General features: G+C 61.0%; 1 protein-coding gene across 1 annotated transcript in view; it reads left to right on the forward strand.

Moving 5' to 3' along the window:
* Nucleotides 1–17,087, forward strand: part of DLGAP2 (DLG associated protein 2) — a 194,492-nt gene that overhangs the window by 165,661 nt on the left and 11,744 nt on the right. The window contains exons 11-14 of the mRNA XM_053655367.1: nt 7,514–7,836; nt 8,650–8,691; nt 12,972–13,057; nt 14,501–14,913. Coding sequence (XP_053511342.1) covers nt 7,514–7,836; nt 8,650–8,691; nt 12,972–13,057; nt 14,501–14,913 — 864 coding nt within the window. The remainder of the gene's footprint in view (nt 1–7,513; nt 7,837–8,649; nt 8,692–12,971; nt 13,058–14,500; nt 14,914–17,087) is intronic.

A 17,087-nucleotide genomic window follows, 5' to 3' on the forward strand; every position in this document is an offset into this window, starting at 1 on the left:
CCGGCCCTGGGGTCTCCAGTGTCTCTGCGGTCGTGCAGCTGACCTCATCCAGGTGGACGTGTCCTGTGGCCAAAAAGTGGAACCTCAGGTTCCTGACACACAACCCGGGGTTCCCGCTCCTCACAGCCAGTCCTGCAGCAGTTTCTCACCCGAAACGAGGGTTCCCAGGGAGGGGACGGGGACCTGGTTGGAGACCCGAGCAGGAGAGCCCACAGTGTCACCACTGTACATGGCAGCTGGGATCAGTTACGCCAGGAAACAGCCGTCTAACTTACAAAAGGACACTGTCAGATCGTCCGCTTACCTCTGACGACCTGAGCGGCTGCAGGCGGGGTCCCCGGGCAGGTGAGTGGGTGAACGTTTCCTGAAAAGGTGTGGCGCCGCGGACTCGCCCTCCCGTGCCCACCATGTGCCCCGCCGGGCCTCGGCCTGGTCCTCAGAGAGATGGGCTGCAATGCAGCCTCGGGGCCCCAGCCCCTGGCAGGCAGGACGTCCATTCCTCTTGAAAGTGGCCCCCCGGAGCCACTCCCACCACTGCCCAGGAGCCTGGGCCGCATGTACGGCTCGGTCCTCACGCACCACTCACTGGACAGACCTGGGACCCAAGGGGCCACCTCCGACCAACGTGAGGTGCCGCGAACCCCCTAGCGGATGTCTTAGCCTCTGCTCGCCGCATCAGAAGTGTCTCCAGAGCAGCCCCGAAGCCTCCAGCTTCATTTGCCTGACGGTGCCGCCTCCTTCCGCCTGAGAACCGGCTTTCTCCCTGGTTCTCCACTCATCAGCAGGCGGGGACGCGGGTGTGGGGGTTTAAGGTGGGTTCTCTGACGGGCCACCCGCCTGCCACACTAGACCCGAGGCTCAGGCAGAGGAGCCGGCTGTGTGGTGGTTTTCCAGGCACTTGAGCTGAGCTGCACGTGGGGTCTGCCTGGAGCCCAGCGTGCCTGTCCTTTTCCAGCCGGGTGGGCACCTGGTGCTGATGTGGTTCTGTCCCCTCCTCCGCCCCCCTCCCTACCCCGGCTCCCCCAGAGCAGAAGCTCCCGGACCTGCCCAGAGTAGGGCCTGGCAGGTAGTGGACGTTCAGTAAGGACTTGCTGATTTTTTAGTGAAAAACAAGTGAATGAATGAGAACGAGCCTCCCTCCCAACGCCTGGCGGCTTGCAGATGGCTGTCCTCCTGGGATGCTTCCTCGGCGTCAAGAGGAGCAGAGGACACAGCGTCTCCTGCTGCATGGGCAGCGTCGCACTCCCACCCGGTGACCTGCCGGGGACAGAGGGCCCCCAGGGGCGAGGGAACTCCCAAACCGGCCCCCTGGGGTGGCTTGTCCGGTTTCTGGGAGTTGGCGGCAGGCGCTCTCCAGCCATCAGGCTCAGGGTATTTTTAACGCCGAGTGGGTGGTGGCTGGCACCCCGGAGTGCGAGTTGTTTCTGAAGAGGACAGTAATTGCCACTGTGGACTCAAGCCGTCTCCCCCGGGTCTCCGCCCCAGGCCATGCCGCAGGGTGAGTCACGGAGATTTGCCAGCCTCCCTTTGCCTCCGGACGTGGTGGCCCGGAGGGGCTGAGGGCTGCCGGTGGCATTCCCAGCAGGGATCTGGAGTGGACGCAGATCCGTGACAAGGACACAGCAGGGGATTCCAGTGGCTTGGTGTGTGCAGACCGTGCGTTCCTTGCTCTGGGTCGGAGTTTCGTTGGGAAGCAGTGACCAGATCCCTTTTGCAGAAGGTTGCCGGGCTCTGGAGGCCCCGCACCTCCTCAGGGTGCAGCCACAATGGTGTCCCCGAGTCCAGGTGGGGCTGTCCCTGCCCACCTCACTGCCCGCGTGGCCACACGAGGCCAGGCACTGACCATGCTTGGCCAGCACGACCAAAGGGGCGCGTGGGCCCAGCAGATTCTGGGCATCCGGGCTCCGCTGACGTCAGCCCTGAGAGGCCTCCGGCTGGGACTCACGCGCCGAGCGCAGGTCTCTGTGCCCGGTCCTTGTTTCGGGGACCGAGGACTGCGTTGTCCTTCCTGCTCTAGTCACCTGAGAGCATGGCTATGCCGCCCATATCGCAGGTCGGGGGGCCATCCCCCTTTCTTGTTGGACTGTATGGGAGACCCAGACAGGATGTCGGTGGGGCTCACTGGGCGTTGGTGACAGGGAGTAAGTCAGAAGTTATGTGGGGTTCCCGCTCTCTGCCAGTAGCCTTTGCTGGGTTATTTTACTAACTTTTTTCAGGGAAGGTCATTTTTCTCTTCCTCGAATAAAGAGACGGTAGCACCTCTCCAGGTATTAACTCAGTCGACAGCCACACACCCACTGCCTGCTGTGCACGGGTGTGAACATCGACGATTTCATCACCTGGTAACACACTGCCCGAGAGTGACCGCCCCTCCCCAAAATGTGGTCGTGAAAATGTGATTCCGACTCGACTGGAACAGACCTCGCGCACCGTCGGGCGGCTCAGAGGAAACCACACGCACACATTGCTTGTGAAGTCGTGTGACCACTGCCGTCTCCTGTGTGGTTGGCAGCTTCTCCAAGAACAGCGTAGTCATCATCGCCCAATTGCCACCCCGGTGTGTCACTGTCACCAAAAAAGAGTCTTCTTTTCAGAGCTGTCTTCAGTCTAAGTTTAAAGCTTCCCATGTGCTGAGACTGGGGACGAGACTGTGTCCTGAGAGCAGCGGGCTTGGCAGGGTAGCCGCCCCGCCTCGCGTCCCGTCCCCAGTGGCTGTTACCTCATCATCATGGCCCCTGGGCGGCGTCACCCCTACTTACCGCGTGGGCCTCGGAATGCCCCCACTCAGGGACTCTCATGACTGTTCACATCACGGAGAGTCGGTTTCCTGCAGAACGTCCGGGCTCTGATTGTGTGACGTGGTTTCCTTAACGTGTAAAGTGAAGACGGGAGCTGTCTGGAGCGGGGAAGCAGCTGCCGTCACTGCGCTCCATCTACAAGATGTTAAGTGCTGGACGCGCTACAATTCCCTGCTAATTAACACACTTGAAATTGATGTCTTTGCTGCTAATCCATCACCGCGGCCCCAGAGCTTGGGTGGCCCACGTAATTTCTTGTGACTTTAGGGAAATCACCGTGTGCTCGCCCGTGGGGTACGGTTTCTGTGTCCTGTTTCATTCATGCTTGCGTTCGGAGACTGACATTAATTAAAGTGTCAACACAGCTTTCATCTTTCAAGCCGCATCTTTTGCCTTCAAAGTTGGGTTTCTCCCACACTCAGGCTCTCGTGTAGACATTCTCGCACTTGATTACTGTAATTCCTTTTATATGGTTATCTTTGAAGTCCTAATTAAGAGAGTGCAATGGATTTAAGTGTCGCTGTTACATTCAAATAGAACTCGATGGCTGCCGTTCGAAATATATTTTGTCTTGATTACATATTTGTGCTTTATATGGTGGAAGGCTAATTTTAAAATTTCCTTTCTGGCTGCAAATGACTTCTGAGGACTGAATTCAGAAACGCTGTCCAGCCTTGCAGGTGTAGGCGGGCAATCAGGCGTGTGTTTAAAATAACGACGTAGCATTCCCAGTTGAGATCTCTGCGAGTCCCGTACAAGTGTGGGCGGTTTATGCACCTCAATCACGTTAGCTGGTCACAACTGAGAAAAGTGTGTTTCTCCAAATTCTGCCTCAGGAGATTTGCTAACCCAGCCCCCTGCGGACCCAGAGGCAAGTCTGCTGGCCAGCTCATTGGCTTTCCCATCACGATGGGGTCAGACGGAGGAGAGGACAGATGCAGAGGTTGCACGAGGTCTGCGATGCTGATGAGCTGCCCGTCCCTATGGTCACGTCAGCTGCAGCAACTGTCAAGCAGAGAAACTGGTTTTTAATTGCAGTTTAGCTACATGGCTATTTTGGAAGTTTGGGTCACTGAAATGTGGCTGGTGGCTGTGCTGTTGGATGGTGCAGTCTCGCCTGGGGCCTTGTGCTTATGATGGAGACAGATCCATGAGTTTGGGCACGTGTGTCCCCCCACACACACACACAGCTGCAGCTGCAGCCTCTTCCCACTTGCCTGCCCGTCAGCACTTTTGACCCAGGGCTTTGAGCTGTTCCCTCCAGAAGGGTCCAGTGATTTCAACTTGATCCTGGATACACAGAGAATGTCCCAGATACACAGGGAAGGTCCCGGATACCTCAGAAAAGACCCAGATCCACAGCGAAGGTGCCGGACACACAGGAAGTCCTGGATACACAGGAAGGCCCACCTTGCCCAGGCCCCTCTGCTCGGCTCTCACAGGGAAGAACTGACTACCGAGCAAATGTGCTTTCGGTACCTTGATGCCCAGTTCAATACGGTTTTCACAGAAATCTCCCTGAAATGTGCAGTGCACTCAGGCCCATCCGTGTTGGACAGTGGAGGGGACCAGGCCAGCGCAAAAGTTTGAGCTGGTGCTGGTTTGCCCAGGGAAGGGGGCAGTTTCCGAGCGGCTCCCGCCCGGCAGCAGCTCCCTCCAGTTGTCTGGTCAGAGAGGAAAACCAACCCCCAGTCGCTCGGCAACTGCGTTTGCAAACACAGGTGGGTTTTCTGCTCACTCCGGGGAGGCAGGGCGCCGCCGTGGTCTTCATCATGTCACAGAGAAGAAACCAGTGGCGGCTGGTGTTCGCGCCTGGACTCAGAAATAAAACTAAAATGAGTAGCCAGGACCTCAGCTACCTGAAGATACTAAGTAATCATTTAATGTGATGTTTAGAAATCCCTCTCCCTATTGACTCGTCTGCTTTTGGAGGATGTATACACGCCAGTAGAATTCCATCGCTAAACTAAATTTAGATTTTCCGTTTGCATTTCATGTGTGCCTGTCATGCGTACAGAAAATGATGTGTCACAACCTGTAACTGGTAAGTTTAGTTCGGGTGAGTTTATTTTCGAGCTATGTGCTCATGGACACAGAAGAAAAGCAATTATTTTTGCCCAGACTGTTCAACGGGATGATTGAATGCTTCTCTTGAATGGGTAAAATGATTCTTAAAAATTGTTTATTTTAATCCATGGCAGCAAATAAATATGATCAAATGATCATTTTAAATCCCTTTTCCACGACATTTCTGGGCTTCTGACCCTCCCCGAGGCAAGCCGTGCAGGGGTGCGCAGGGGGCGCCGGCGGATGTGGGTCACCACGCCAGTGAGGGAGGCGTTGATGCGCTTCAGTTTTTAAAAGCCCCTGTCTCCATGCTGCGTTCTCCAAGGTATTTCAGGTGCTGTAATTGCTGTTTACTCAGGAGTGACACCAGAGACTTAATTTTCAAATTAGGAAATCGAAGATGTTCACTTCACCATGAAAATAAGAGCCAAGTGTCGTGGTGCCACTGTGGGCCCCTCAGAGTGTGAGCAGCCCTGAGCGAGCGTCACGGGAGCAGGCGAACTGTGCAACACGCCCTCCTTCCACCTTCCTGGACAAGCCCCTTCTAGGGTCCCTGGCCCAGCGCAAGGGCAGGCCTGGCATCTGGGCGTCGGAAGTGATGTGCGTCTCTAGATCCGTGTCTTTAACACGTACGAAACTCATTGTGCTGGGGCGTGGGGCCTTGGCCATTTGTTTGTGTTAAATCCACTTGCTCGTTCATCCCTGGGCCATTACAGGCAGAATCACAGGGACAAGTGATGGATATTCTCGGGGACTTGGAAAGGTCCCTCCAGGGCACCTATTTCATGCCCCAAGAGGTTGGCGACAGGGGTGCTGTCGTGCAGATGGTCCCCAGGGCTCTCTGCTGAACGCCCCAGACGTCTTTGAGAGAACTAGGGCTGGGAGAGGCGTCCCCTCCAACACCCACGAGCAGAGAAACACGCTGCTCATCACGATGACCGGACAGGCAGGGGCTTCTGGGCCCGTGGAGCGGGGGTCGACTGTGTCAAAAATAACACCGTGGCGGGCACTCGGAGGGCGCTGGTCCAATAAGACCCTGTAGGAACAGGGCTATTCCTCATCACGTTCACTCAAGAATTAACGCCCTTCACTCCGAGCACCAGAGACCTCACGGGTCTGCTCCAAGCTGGGCCCCCTCTCCACCGTCCCAACCCCGCGGCCACCTCCTCGGCTTCAGTCCAGGTGGCCGGACGGCCTGCTGAGCAGGACGGTGGTGACACACCACCGCTGTTCGGCCGAGGCAGATGAGAGCCGCCCCTGCTTCTCTGGCTCCGGAATAACGCCACGAATGCGGGCTGCAGCCAGCCGCCCCTGGGTCCGCGGCGCCCCTGCCGGTCCTCCTTCCCGTTTCTACCTGTCGGGGCCCTGCATCCGTCTTCCTGCGCCCTTTTCGTGACTTCAGCTCAGGTCGTCCCGACGTGACAGACTCACTCTGTTTGTTTGCCAAAGCTTGTTGGAATTTTCACTAGAAACTCGTACACTCACGGGTTGGAGAAAGACCGCAGACCCGGGAGCAGGTCCAGTCCCCGAGGACAGAAGGCGGCGTGACGGACACGCCCGGGCGGTGACCAGACGGAGACTGCCAGCCCCCAAGGGTCCGGGGGGACGCCTGACCCTTCCGTACGTTGCAGGCCGGGCCGGTGCGCACGCGCGTCCGCTCCGCGCCCGGACCGGAGCCCGGGGTCCCCCGGAGCACGTGCGCGCGTTCTCCCCTCCCGGGGGAAGGGAATGGCCCGCGGCGACGGGAAACCCGCGGTGCCAACACGGAGTCCTGGGGGCAGCGCCTCCTCGCGGTAACAGCAGGGAACAGCCCGAGCCCGGCAAGCAGTTCCAGTGAATCCGGGGAGCTTCTAAGAGATTTTTGAAGCGATCTCATCTCTGAATGTATCTGTTCCTCTAGCGGATGCGCCGCACAGCTGACTGTGCAGACGTGCGCGGGGCGGGGTTAGGAGAGAGTGAAGGCCGGTGGGCGGGGTTAGGGGGAGTGTGGCTGTCGGTGGGCGGGGTTAGGGGAGCGTGAAGGCCGGTGGGCGGGGTTAGGAGATGTGGCTGCCCAGGGGCGTGAAGGCGGACACCCAGGCGGGATGGTTGGGGACCCTGTGCCCCTCCTCAGTGAACTCTACACTTGTACCCACTGGCGAATAAGCAGGCTCTGATGTCGCACATGTTCTCCATCGTAAAAACACCTATTATTAAGCATTTTTGGGCGACACAGAGGAGTGGAAGGGAAAACAGCCAGTCACCGTGTACCACCGCGATGACCGTGGTGGACGAGTTTGGGCGCCTCTAATCTTCACCAACAGATTCTGTCCTGGTACAGAAATGGTTTAATATCTTGCTTTTCAATGATGTTATAAAATGACCGTTTCCCCATGAGGCTGTGACTTGCATGAAAATGACGGCGTGGTCACCTTCTGCTAATTCAGAAGCCACCTGATGCCGCGGCCGCTGCTGGCTTTCTCAGCGTATTTACAGCTTTTCGCTGCTGAGAACTAGTCATGAGGACTGTCTCCGAGCGCACAGCAGCTCCCGATCTTGCCGTGCTGTTCTCAGACCTGACGCTGGGCCACGGGCCGTCCACCGACCTTTATGCTGGGGAGGCGGGGGAACGAGTTTGCATTGACATGGCACTTGCGTGTCTCTTGCAGCTGTCTCGTACACGAACTACAAGAAAACGCCACCGCCCGTGCCCCCTCGGACCACCTCCAAGCCCCTGATCTCGGTGACCGCGCAGAGCAGCACCGAGTCCACGCAGGACGCCTACCAGGACGGCCGCGCCCAGAGGGTGTCCCCGTGGCCCCAGGACAGCCGGGGCCTCTACAACTCCACGGACAGTCTGGACAGCAACAAGGCCATGAACCTGGCTCTAGAGACGGCTGCCGCCCAGCGCCACGCTGCCGACGGCCTGGGGCGGGTCAGCGACAAGGCCGAGGACTTCCTCCGGAGCCGGCACGCATCCATCGGGGTCCAGGTAGCCTCCCTCTGCCGCAGGAGCGCGAGTAGCGCCGATGCAGACACGGCGCCTGGTTCGCGGCCCAGCCACAGGCGGGCCTCCCCGTCCTGGTCCCGGTCCCGGTCCCAAGGGCGTCCTGCCAGTGCAGGCCACTCTGCCCCGTCCCTCACCTGCCCTGCTGCCCGTAGGCCCCTCCCCTGGCCTCCTCCCCAACCCAGGGCATTGTCTAGGGACCACAGACCGCTTAGAGTGCAAGGAATTTATTCTGATGCACAAGGAGGCATTTTTGTTGAAGTGGTTTTTCAAAGCCTTTCAATTGTTTCAGCCCCACAGCTGCGTGGGGGGTGGGCTCTGGGGACACAGGCAGAGAGGACATGGTGCCCCTGGTTCCCGCCCAGGCCAGTGCTCACAGCCACTCACAGGCCACCCAGGATGCCTCTTCGAGGACTCATGACGCCCAGCGCCTGCCAGGGACAACAGACCCGGCAACTCCCTCCTCCCTCCTGTGTGTCCCCTGCGGTGCATGGGACACTCACCTGGACGAAGCTGCCCTGATCTCTCTTGGGGACTGTCCCCTACCACACATGAGCCGTGGAGAGCAGTGATGGCATTGAGCCCTGTGGAGACAGACAGGGTCCCTGTCACTCCCCAGTCAGCCCCAGCCTGTGTCCAACAGAGACTTTTACAGTTGGGGCCCAGCTGCCGCTGGGGAGGAGGAGGGCGTGGAGCTGTGGCCCCAGGGATCCAGGGACACACTGGCATCGGGGACGGGGAGCAAGCTGCCCAGTGCCGTGAGCCGGGCCCCACACTGTGGTTCGTTGTTTTGTTTAGGACTCTGAGTTCCCAGAGCGCCTGCCCTACCCAAGGTCAGATGTAAGTACCAACCCTCACAGCCGCTCGCATGACTTTTACCTCTTCGCCCCTTCTCTGACCCCACACAGCCGCTCCTGTCCCCTTTCTGTCTGGATGCTAGATGCCAGGCACTGTGCTGGGAGCCTCGTTCGTTCAGGGGACCCTATCCCCCACGTGTCATCAGCCCCATTCCCCAGGACAGACAGGCTCACCCAGTCCAGTCGCGTCCTGGATCCCCTGCACAGGGCGGTGCCAGCTTCTGGACGCGGAGTTCCTGTTTTACCGGGAAGTCCTGGGCGTGCGTCTCAGACTCGCATGAGGTCAGGTCCCCCGGCTGCTGCACCCCCCCCCTGCCCCTCACACATAGTTCACATGGCCGCTCTCCCCAGAGGCCGGTCTGGACGCTGTGCCCCTGGACGCGTGTCCCTGGACGACCAGCCCCAGCGCAGTGCCTGGCACACAGCAGGTGCCCCGTCCACGTCGGTGTGCGAGTGGGCGCTGAGTGGGCTGGTGAAGGTGGTGAGTGTGCTGACCAGCGTGCGCGTGTGTGGCAGGCGGGACTGTCCTCTGCAGTCCTGTGTGAGCATGTGACACAGCAGCGGGCGGACTCCAGCGAGTCACACAGCTGAGGGTGAACGTTGTCACCTCTCGGGGAGGAGAGAGCCCAGGCCGAGGAGCAGGGGCGTGGGAGCCACAGTGAAAGGCGGCGCAGGCGCCGAAAGGCTGCCATGGGGCCAAGAGGACGGGGGGACATCGGCGCCATCAGCCCCAAGTCCATGTCCTGAGGACAGCAGTGAGCACACAGCAGGCAGTGACGTGCCGCTGTGCCCCGCTCCCACCAGGCCCACTCCTCGCCATAAGCCCAGGTGCCGGGTGTTGTCACGGGGAAACTGAGGCTCAGGGGTAAGTGACTTGCCTCCGCGCACATGGCGTCCGGGCCACAGCGGGGGGCCGGGCAGGTGGAACCCGCAGCCCAAGCACCAGAAGTGGAAGGGGGGCAGCGCAAGGTCCTGCGCGTCTGTCCCCAGGGCAACGCTCTGCCTCGCAGACAGTGGAGAAGTTGGGCCAGCGTTCCCTCTGCTGGGCCCAGGCGGGCCAGCTCCCCACCCCCGCAGACACGGCCCCCAGGGCGCCGCCCAGCCGGCGCTGGGACAGTGGCTTCCCGTACCTCCTGGCAGTCAGCGCCCCACCCGCCGGCTGCAGCTCACTCCGCTGCTCGAAGCCCCTTCAGGGTGGGGGCCTGATGCCCTGGGCGTCCGTGTACCACGAGGCCCTCCTCCCACTCCGGGCCCCCAGGTCACCGCCGCTGGGCCCTTTCTAACCAGTGGCAGCCAGAGCCGGTCCTCCCCCGACCCCCTGCCCTCCCTGCCGGCCCTTTCCTCACGCCCGTCGTGACGTTAACTACTTTCTTTGTGTTGGATTTTGTTGTTCTGTGTGGTTTGTTTTTGCAGAGCTGTTACGTGTGTGTGTGTGTGTGTGTGTGTGTGTGTGTGTGTGTGTGTGTTTGGGAAATGTGGGGTCTAACGTCCAGGAGCCCTTCAAGGCCATGTACCCTGGTCCCCGTCATCACAAAGGGAGTGGCCACATTCTGTGCTCTCCGCACGGCCTAGGGGTGCGTGGCAGTGGCCTAGGAAAGCCGTGTCCTTGCTCACTTCCAGAATGTGGGTCTACCCAAGAATCCAGCCAGAGCCAAGCCCCCCCAACTAGCGTCAGAGCACGTGGGCGGAGCCATGAGCCCCTCGCGGTGGCAGGGCTAGGACACAGAGCAGGTCCCTGAGGGACACACGGCGCCGCTGTGTCCAACCTGCCTGGTTGCGCATGAGTTTGTGAAGGCGGAGTGTGAGGTGCACTGTTCTCGGGGCACCAGTGCTGCGGCCAGCGTGCCAGGAGAGGCAGTGTCCCTCACCCAGCCCCCCGGCAGCGACTCCAGAGGCCGTGGTGGGTTTGCCGGCCCTTCTTTCTTCTCTGTGTCTGGAACGCGGGGGGTCTTGCAAAAACAAAGATAAGCTTGGATTTCTCAAGTCTTAGGTTCACGCACACGTGCATCCAGAATTTCCTCTTGGAAAAGGTTGCTCGAGCTCCTTTCCGCTGTGCAAAAAAGCACTTCCTCTCCTTTGTCCTGGATTTGGTGGGTGTTTTCCTATCTGTCTACCCCCAGGACTTCGGGTATGGGTAACTGTGGAGCACGTCCTGGTCCATGTGAATCACCCCAGACCTTCTCACACCTTCACTTTTCTTGGAAAGGTGTGTCCTGTGGATGTAATGCTGCGTCCTTGGAGCCGACGACCTTAGAGGCTGAGGCCAGGGGACGGGCATTGGCACTCGCCGTGGGTGGGGCTTCACTCACTCCAGCGTGGAGTTCGAGGTCCCCTGGGTTTTGAGATCAGGAAGAACGGCCTCGAGGAGATTTAACCACCTCCCCGATTTCTGCGGGCAGCAGTCACTGAATTTAACTGGCTCCAGAAGCTGCACGCTCCTCATCCACTGTGGAAATGCTGGCATTGTCGGAGGGACCCTGTGACGACGAGCGGAGGGAGAAACACCCCTTTGTTGTGTTCGTACAGCGTGTGTGGGCGTCCATGGCGTGTCTGTTCTGTGTGATTTCGGTGCTCGGCCTGCATCGCACCCTGAGCCCAGGCTGGTGTGGGAACTGCCCCTCACCGCGCTCCTCCCGGCCGCTCTGCAGCCCGGCTCACCCCCAGGCTGCACCTGCTGAATGGCCCTACGGTGGGAGCCTCTCCCTTGGTCCGAATTCACGGCCATCTCTGTAGACTAGGACCCTAACTGCTTAAAAAGTTAGGCAGGTGTTCTGAGTCCTCAGGGTAAAAATCAGTGCCCTGCCCACCCCCAGCACCTCTCTGACATCCAGTGCTCAGGCCGCCCCCGCCCGTGTCGTGAGTCCGTCGCCGTGACCACATCCACCCAAAGCGCAGAGCAGCAAGCCTCTGAACAGCAGCCCACGGCGAGGATGTGCACAGGAAGCCACGCACACATGCAGGCGAGTCCCCACCGCGGCAGCGTGGTGACAGGAAGCCAGCGGTGGCCCGGTCACCTCTCCGCAGCAGCTGGGGACTCAGTCGGGCCCTTTCCATAAGCGGGAGCCGCACCCTGACCGGGGCACCACCCCGAACCCCTGGGATTTTACCGCAGTCCCTGGTGTAAAGTAATGTGAACAGTGATTGCTACACCCCACACAGAAAGAAATAAAATTCTTTAAAGCCACATCTGCCTACAATAAAAAGAGGACAAACAGCCAGGTGAGGGTTTCCCTATGGGGTGTCCCTGCTTCAGGACACACCGCAAATGAGGTGTGACTTGTTTTCAGAGTTGTGCCAACAAAAGTGGGGTGTCCCCGGCCCTCCTCCACAGCTCTGCTCTCTGTGGCCAGAGAGATCTGGGCGGGAGTCCTGGCCCGGCCCCCGACAAGCTGTGCTCCCCAGGTCATTTTTCTTGCCTTCTCTGACCCCTCAGTCCGCCAGTGCGCCCAGGGACCACACAGCAGGGCGTCCTGTGACCGCGTGTTTACCGTGCTGTTCACTCGGCGCCTGGCGCGTGGCTGGCATGAAATGAACGCCAGCCCTCGGCGTCCCCACTCGTATGGGCCACGAGGGAGTCGGCCTCCGAGGGCCGTGGCGAGGCCTCAGGCCATCGTGGATTTCTGCCACGGGGGACAAGCGCACCTTTTCCCTTGACACTCATGGAAGACAGCGTCCCAATGGGGAGACACTCTGGCGAACGGGGCCACAGGGAGGATTCTGTGCTATGCCCTGCGTCCCCCTGCCGGGCACGGCCCTCCAGCAACAGGACGCAGCCATGTGCAGGACAGACGGATGCCTGCCTTGGCACCGCCTGGTCCCCCCTCAACGTCCCCTCCACGTGTCTCTCTGTGGCTGCAGACGTTGGTGTAACCCTGTTAAATCGCTTCCTTGTTGCTAGTGCCTTCTGGTCCATTCTCTGCTTACTTTGTCCGCTGTAGGGAGTGATAAGGGCTTGTAAGTCCTGCAGCAACTCGGCCCATGAAGCCTCTCTGTGCCTGAGCTGCACTGAGCAGTGTTACTAGCACACATAGGTTCAAACCCCTAAGTCTGAGCAGCTGCGTAAAACGTGGTGGAACACGGCAGCGCAGCGCAATCGCCAGGACAGTGCGGGTCCCTCTCTGTGTGGCGTCCCGGGGCCAGCGCGTGTCTGAGTTAGTTAAACAAACGCAGTTAATCGCAGCAAGTGAGCACACACACACGAAGACAGTCCTGTGCCCGGTCCTGTGTCTCAGCCCTAAAATGAGATGTTCTGTGTTGACCCAGGTGGAAATGGCGACCGACTCGGACACGGAGAGCCGCGGCCTGCGGGAGTACCACTCCGTGGGCGTGCAGGTGGAAGACGAGAAGCGGTAACTCCCCCCGCCCGCCCGGGCCCCCCACACGCGCTGCCGCTCAGGCCGACCCTCAGCTATTCACGGCCTTTGTGGAATCGGTCAACGCCCCTCTCATTACAAAACTTTGTACCAGGAAACCCTAAGCGTGTGACTCTAACAACAGTCGCACACTGTGACATTTTAGGTGAAATGTTCCAAGTGAAGCTACAAACCCTCGTGCCCTGCCAACCCCAGTGCAGCCGGCCTCACTCCACCGGGCCCTGTGTGTGCTCCCCATCCAGCCCTGCATTCGGGGACACTCAACACCTGCCCGGCTCCTGCTCTGGCAGAGGCAGGGGGGTGACACCTTGTGAAGCGATTCAGCCTCGGGAACCAGAGGGGCTGGCAGGCCAGGCCTGGTCCCTCACCCGAAGCAGGAGTCGGGCTGAGGGGCACAGACACCGGCTTTCCCACTGAGCGAGGGCAAAGGGAAAGAAAAACAGCCACGTGGCTGGGCTGGCTCGCTCTGGGGAGAGCATGCCCTCCAGCCACAGCACACGGGGCCGCCCGACCGCTGGTGTTACTTCTGTGATGAGAGCAGGGGCGTCGCTCCACTTCACGCTTAGATAGTGCGTCTGGTAAATTTTATGAAGACCCCTTTTAGTCACCCTGGCCTCTGGACCTCCTGCCCATCTCATCAGCCAGGTCCCAGGCGGGGAGATGGTGGGGCCGGCGTTCAGGGTCCAGCCTATGAGGGCTCCGACCGCAGGGAATCCAGACCACAAGCTGGTGGCGCGGGTCCCCAACAGAGCTCTTAGAGCCGAGGTCCTCTGCCCCCGGGGACCACCAGCCTGAGCTTCCTGCTCCCGCCAGCCGAGTGTGCCCAGGCCCTTTGCCCCCGGTGCACGTTTCCCTTCCCCCAGCGGTTGGCGGCCGGGAGCCGGGGCATCGCTGGATGTGCAGATGCACAGAGCCGCCCTGCCCCGCACGTCTGCGCTCGGGGCGGCCACCCCGCTCGCTAACGGGCTCTGAACCGGTGACGCCCGGTGAAGTCCGAGTCCACACTCCTGGTCCTGCAGAGCGGGCTCGCGGGAAGACGCTTAGTGGTTCGGGTGGGAGAGGAGAAGACCCTCGCGCCCTGGAACGGGATGCGAAGTGGCCGAGGCTCAGCAGGCTGCAGGCGCCATCACCCGAGAGCGGCCCCTCCGGGTGCAGTGCAGCCTCGCGCCCAGACGGCGGCGCCGCCGGGAAACGCGCGTCCCCGGGCCTGGGCGCGACACTGAGACTTGAGCAGACGTGCGGGGTTACGCGTTTGCGAAGCCCACTGCTCTCCCGCAGAGGAAACATCAGACGCTAGTGGGCGGGAAGCGCAATGAGCTTGCTTGGGCGGACTCGGGGCACCCGCACGCCACCGGTGGGGCGCGGGTTGGGGGCGCCCCGACTGAGCCAGGCCTCCCTGTCTCCTTCCCTCCTGCGCAGGCGCGGGCGGTTCAAGCGCTCCAACAGCGTGACGGCGGGTGTGCAGGCGGACTTGGAGCTGGAGGGCTTCCCGGGACACGTCCCGACGGAGGACAAGGGCCTGCAGTTCGGCTCGTCCTTCCAGCGGCACTCTGAGCCCAGCACCCCGACGCAGTACGGCGCCGTGCGGACGGTGCGCACGCAGGGCCTCTTCAGCTACCGGGAGGACTACCGGGCGCCGGCGGACACGGTAGTGCCGGCGCCCGAGCCCTGGCTGGAGCCCGCTGTGGACGCGGGGGACGGCGGGCGGGTGTCGCCGTGCCGCAGGGACGGCTCCTGGTTCCTGAAGCTGCTGCACACGGAGACGCAGAGGATGGAGGGCTGGTGCAAGGAGATGGAGCGGGAGGCGGAGGACAACGACCTCGCGGAGGAAAGTAAGAGCGGGGTGGGGCGCGCGTAGGGGTTCCCGGCGCGAATGCGCGCCGGGCAGGTACCGCCTGCTCCGTCTCAGCAGCGCTGCAGGTGGACGGGCGGAGAGAGGCGGCCGCACGAGCTGGGCCCATTCGAGGTCCCGTCGGGCCGGGTGGGTGGCGTGGCCGGCGGTGCCGGCAGTGCTGCTGGTCCCGTCCTTGATCTCAGAGGCCACGTGCCAGCTCTTGATTTCCGCAGCAGCTGGGCTGGGAGCATTTCCTCCGGTTTTTAGCATCGCGGCTATCTGGTGTTTGGCTCCATTTGGTTTGCCAAACCAAATGAGTAGGCGAGAAGACGAGCCCGCAGTCAGCAGTCCCCGAGGTGATGGTGAGCCCTTCGCTGTGCAGCCTCGGGATGAGGGGGCTTCTGTGCGACTCCGGCCCAGGGACGGGCAGCGGCGTCTGCGCCTAACCCCGCCCACTGGTGGACTGGGCCTCTGTGCAGGAAGGGACAGCACCCCTGCTCCGCCTCCCGTCTCCTGGCAGTGCCCCGAGTGGCCCCTCTGTGAACCGCTGGTGCGGTCTGCACGCACCTGCTGTCTGTTTGCAGACATGGTCCTTAACGACATGCACTTTCTCGAAGGCATTTCCGAAAGACTTCCCCGGCCCATCATGCTGTCCGTGTGTCCTTGTCCTTTCCTGTGAATTCCTTCGCCCACGCTCGGTCTCTGGAAAGGGCTGCAGCTCAGAAGCATAGCTGGTGTCCTTGGGGACCTAGCCCTGGACCCCAGACAGGGAAGCACCCCCACGAGGCCGTGACAGATGACACCTGGAGAGCTCAGGGCCAGCTCAGAGGCCCTGGGAACGATCGCCACTGTGTCGGTGTTTAGTTGTGCGCCCTGCGGAGTCGGCCCAGGCAGAGAGCCAGGGCGGCTCTCACAGGCTCCGCTCCCAGTGAGCTGCCCCACACCTGTAGGCCCGAGCTGACCCTTGACACGACCCCGGGGAAGTGCCGACCCCCCAGGTGACTGCACCACAGGAGCCTGCGGGCCAGGATGCAGGGGTTCTGCTGCCCTGGTCCCCGGCACCGTCCGTAGGGCGCATGTGCTGATGTGTCTGAACCACTCGTCTCCCTGCCGAGTTTTCTCGAGTGTTAGTGTGGTCCTCGACTTAGGGGACAGAATCACGTAATTGTAACAGAACTGATGACCTTCGTCACAAAGATAAAATACAAAAAACAGTCGTCTGCGTTCCCAGGAAACTGGACTGAAACAGTCCTGTGCAGGCGAGTGACAGAGAACCTGTCCCTCCGCTCCTCCGTGAGCTGCCTGCGAGGAGGCGGAGGTGAAAAGCGCTTGGCAGGAGATGCCACTGTCAGGCCCCACCCCGGGGCCCCCTGGGAAACGTGGCTCTGCCGTTGTTTCACCCCGAAAGCTCCAGGCTCCCCCGGATGTGGAGAAAGTGGGCACATCGCTGCTCCGCTGTTTCTCCAGCGACGCAAGGCCACGCTTACCTTCCCACCGCTTCCCAGGGCAGAGCTGTTTGCAGGGGGTGGGAGCAGCTGAGTGCAACAGGACGGCTGCAGAAAGTGCCGGAACATCACAGACGTGGGAGGGGTTCGGGGTTCACCAGCCTGTTCCCCCGGAGTCGGGTCTCCTCCCCCACCCCTGGCCGTGAGCTGGGGTGGGGGCAGGGCCAGCTCACTGGCTGTGCCTGGCCCAGGGGAGAGCAAGGACATGCACAGTCTGTCCTCAGCGTGGGGGTGGGGGCCAGGAGGACGCAGGCCTGTGGCAGCGGGTGGCCCCATGTCCCTGAGCAGTGGAGCGGCCAACAGAGAAGCGTCAGGAGCTCGGGCGATGGCTGTGAGCAGGACAGTTGCCGTGTGCACCTCAGCAGCTGCCGCCACGGGACGGAGCTCCACCTGGTGGACAGCTGCTGCCCCTGGAATTCCGGCGGGCACACGCGTCTCACCAGCCGAGGCTGTGGGGAGGCTGGAGCGTGAGAGACGTAAAGGGAGATCTGGCCATCGGGGTTCAGATGCCCGTTTGAAACCACCTGCAAACTACAAAAATCTTCTTCAAAATCCTAAAGGAAAGAACAGTGCGAGCATCGCCCTGAAGCGTCACAGCACAGTCAGAGAGAACTGGGGGGGGGGGGGCGGAAGTGAGCCGAAGGAGCAGGCAGGTCCAGGGAGTGCC

The sequence above is a fragment of the Artibeus jamaicensis genome, unplaced genomic scaffold, assembly GCF_021234435.1.
Source record: "Artibeus jamaicensis isolate MK-2021 breed Jamaican fruit bat unplaced genomic scaffold, CSHL_Jam_final contig_958, whole genome shotgun sequence".
NCBI lineage: Eukaryota > Metazoa > Chordata > Mammalia > Chiroptera > Phyllostomidae > Artibeus > Artibeus jamaicensis.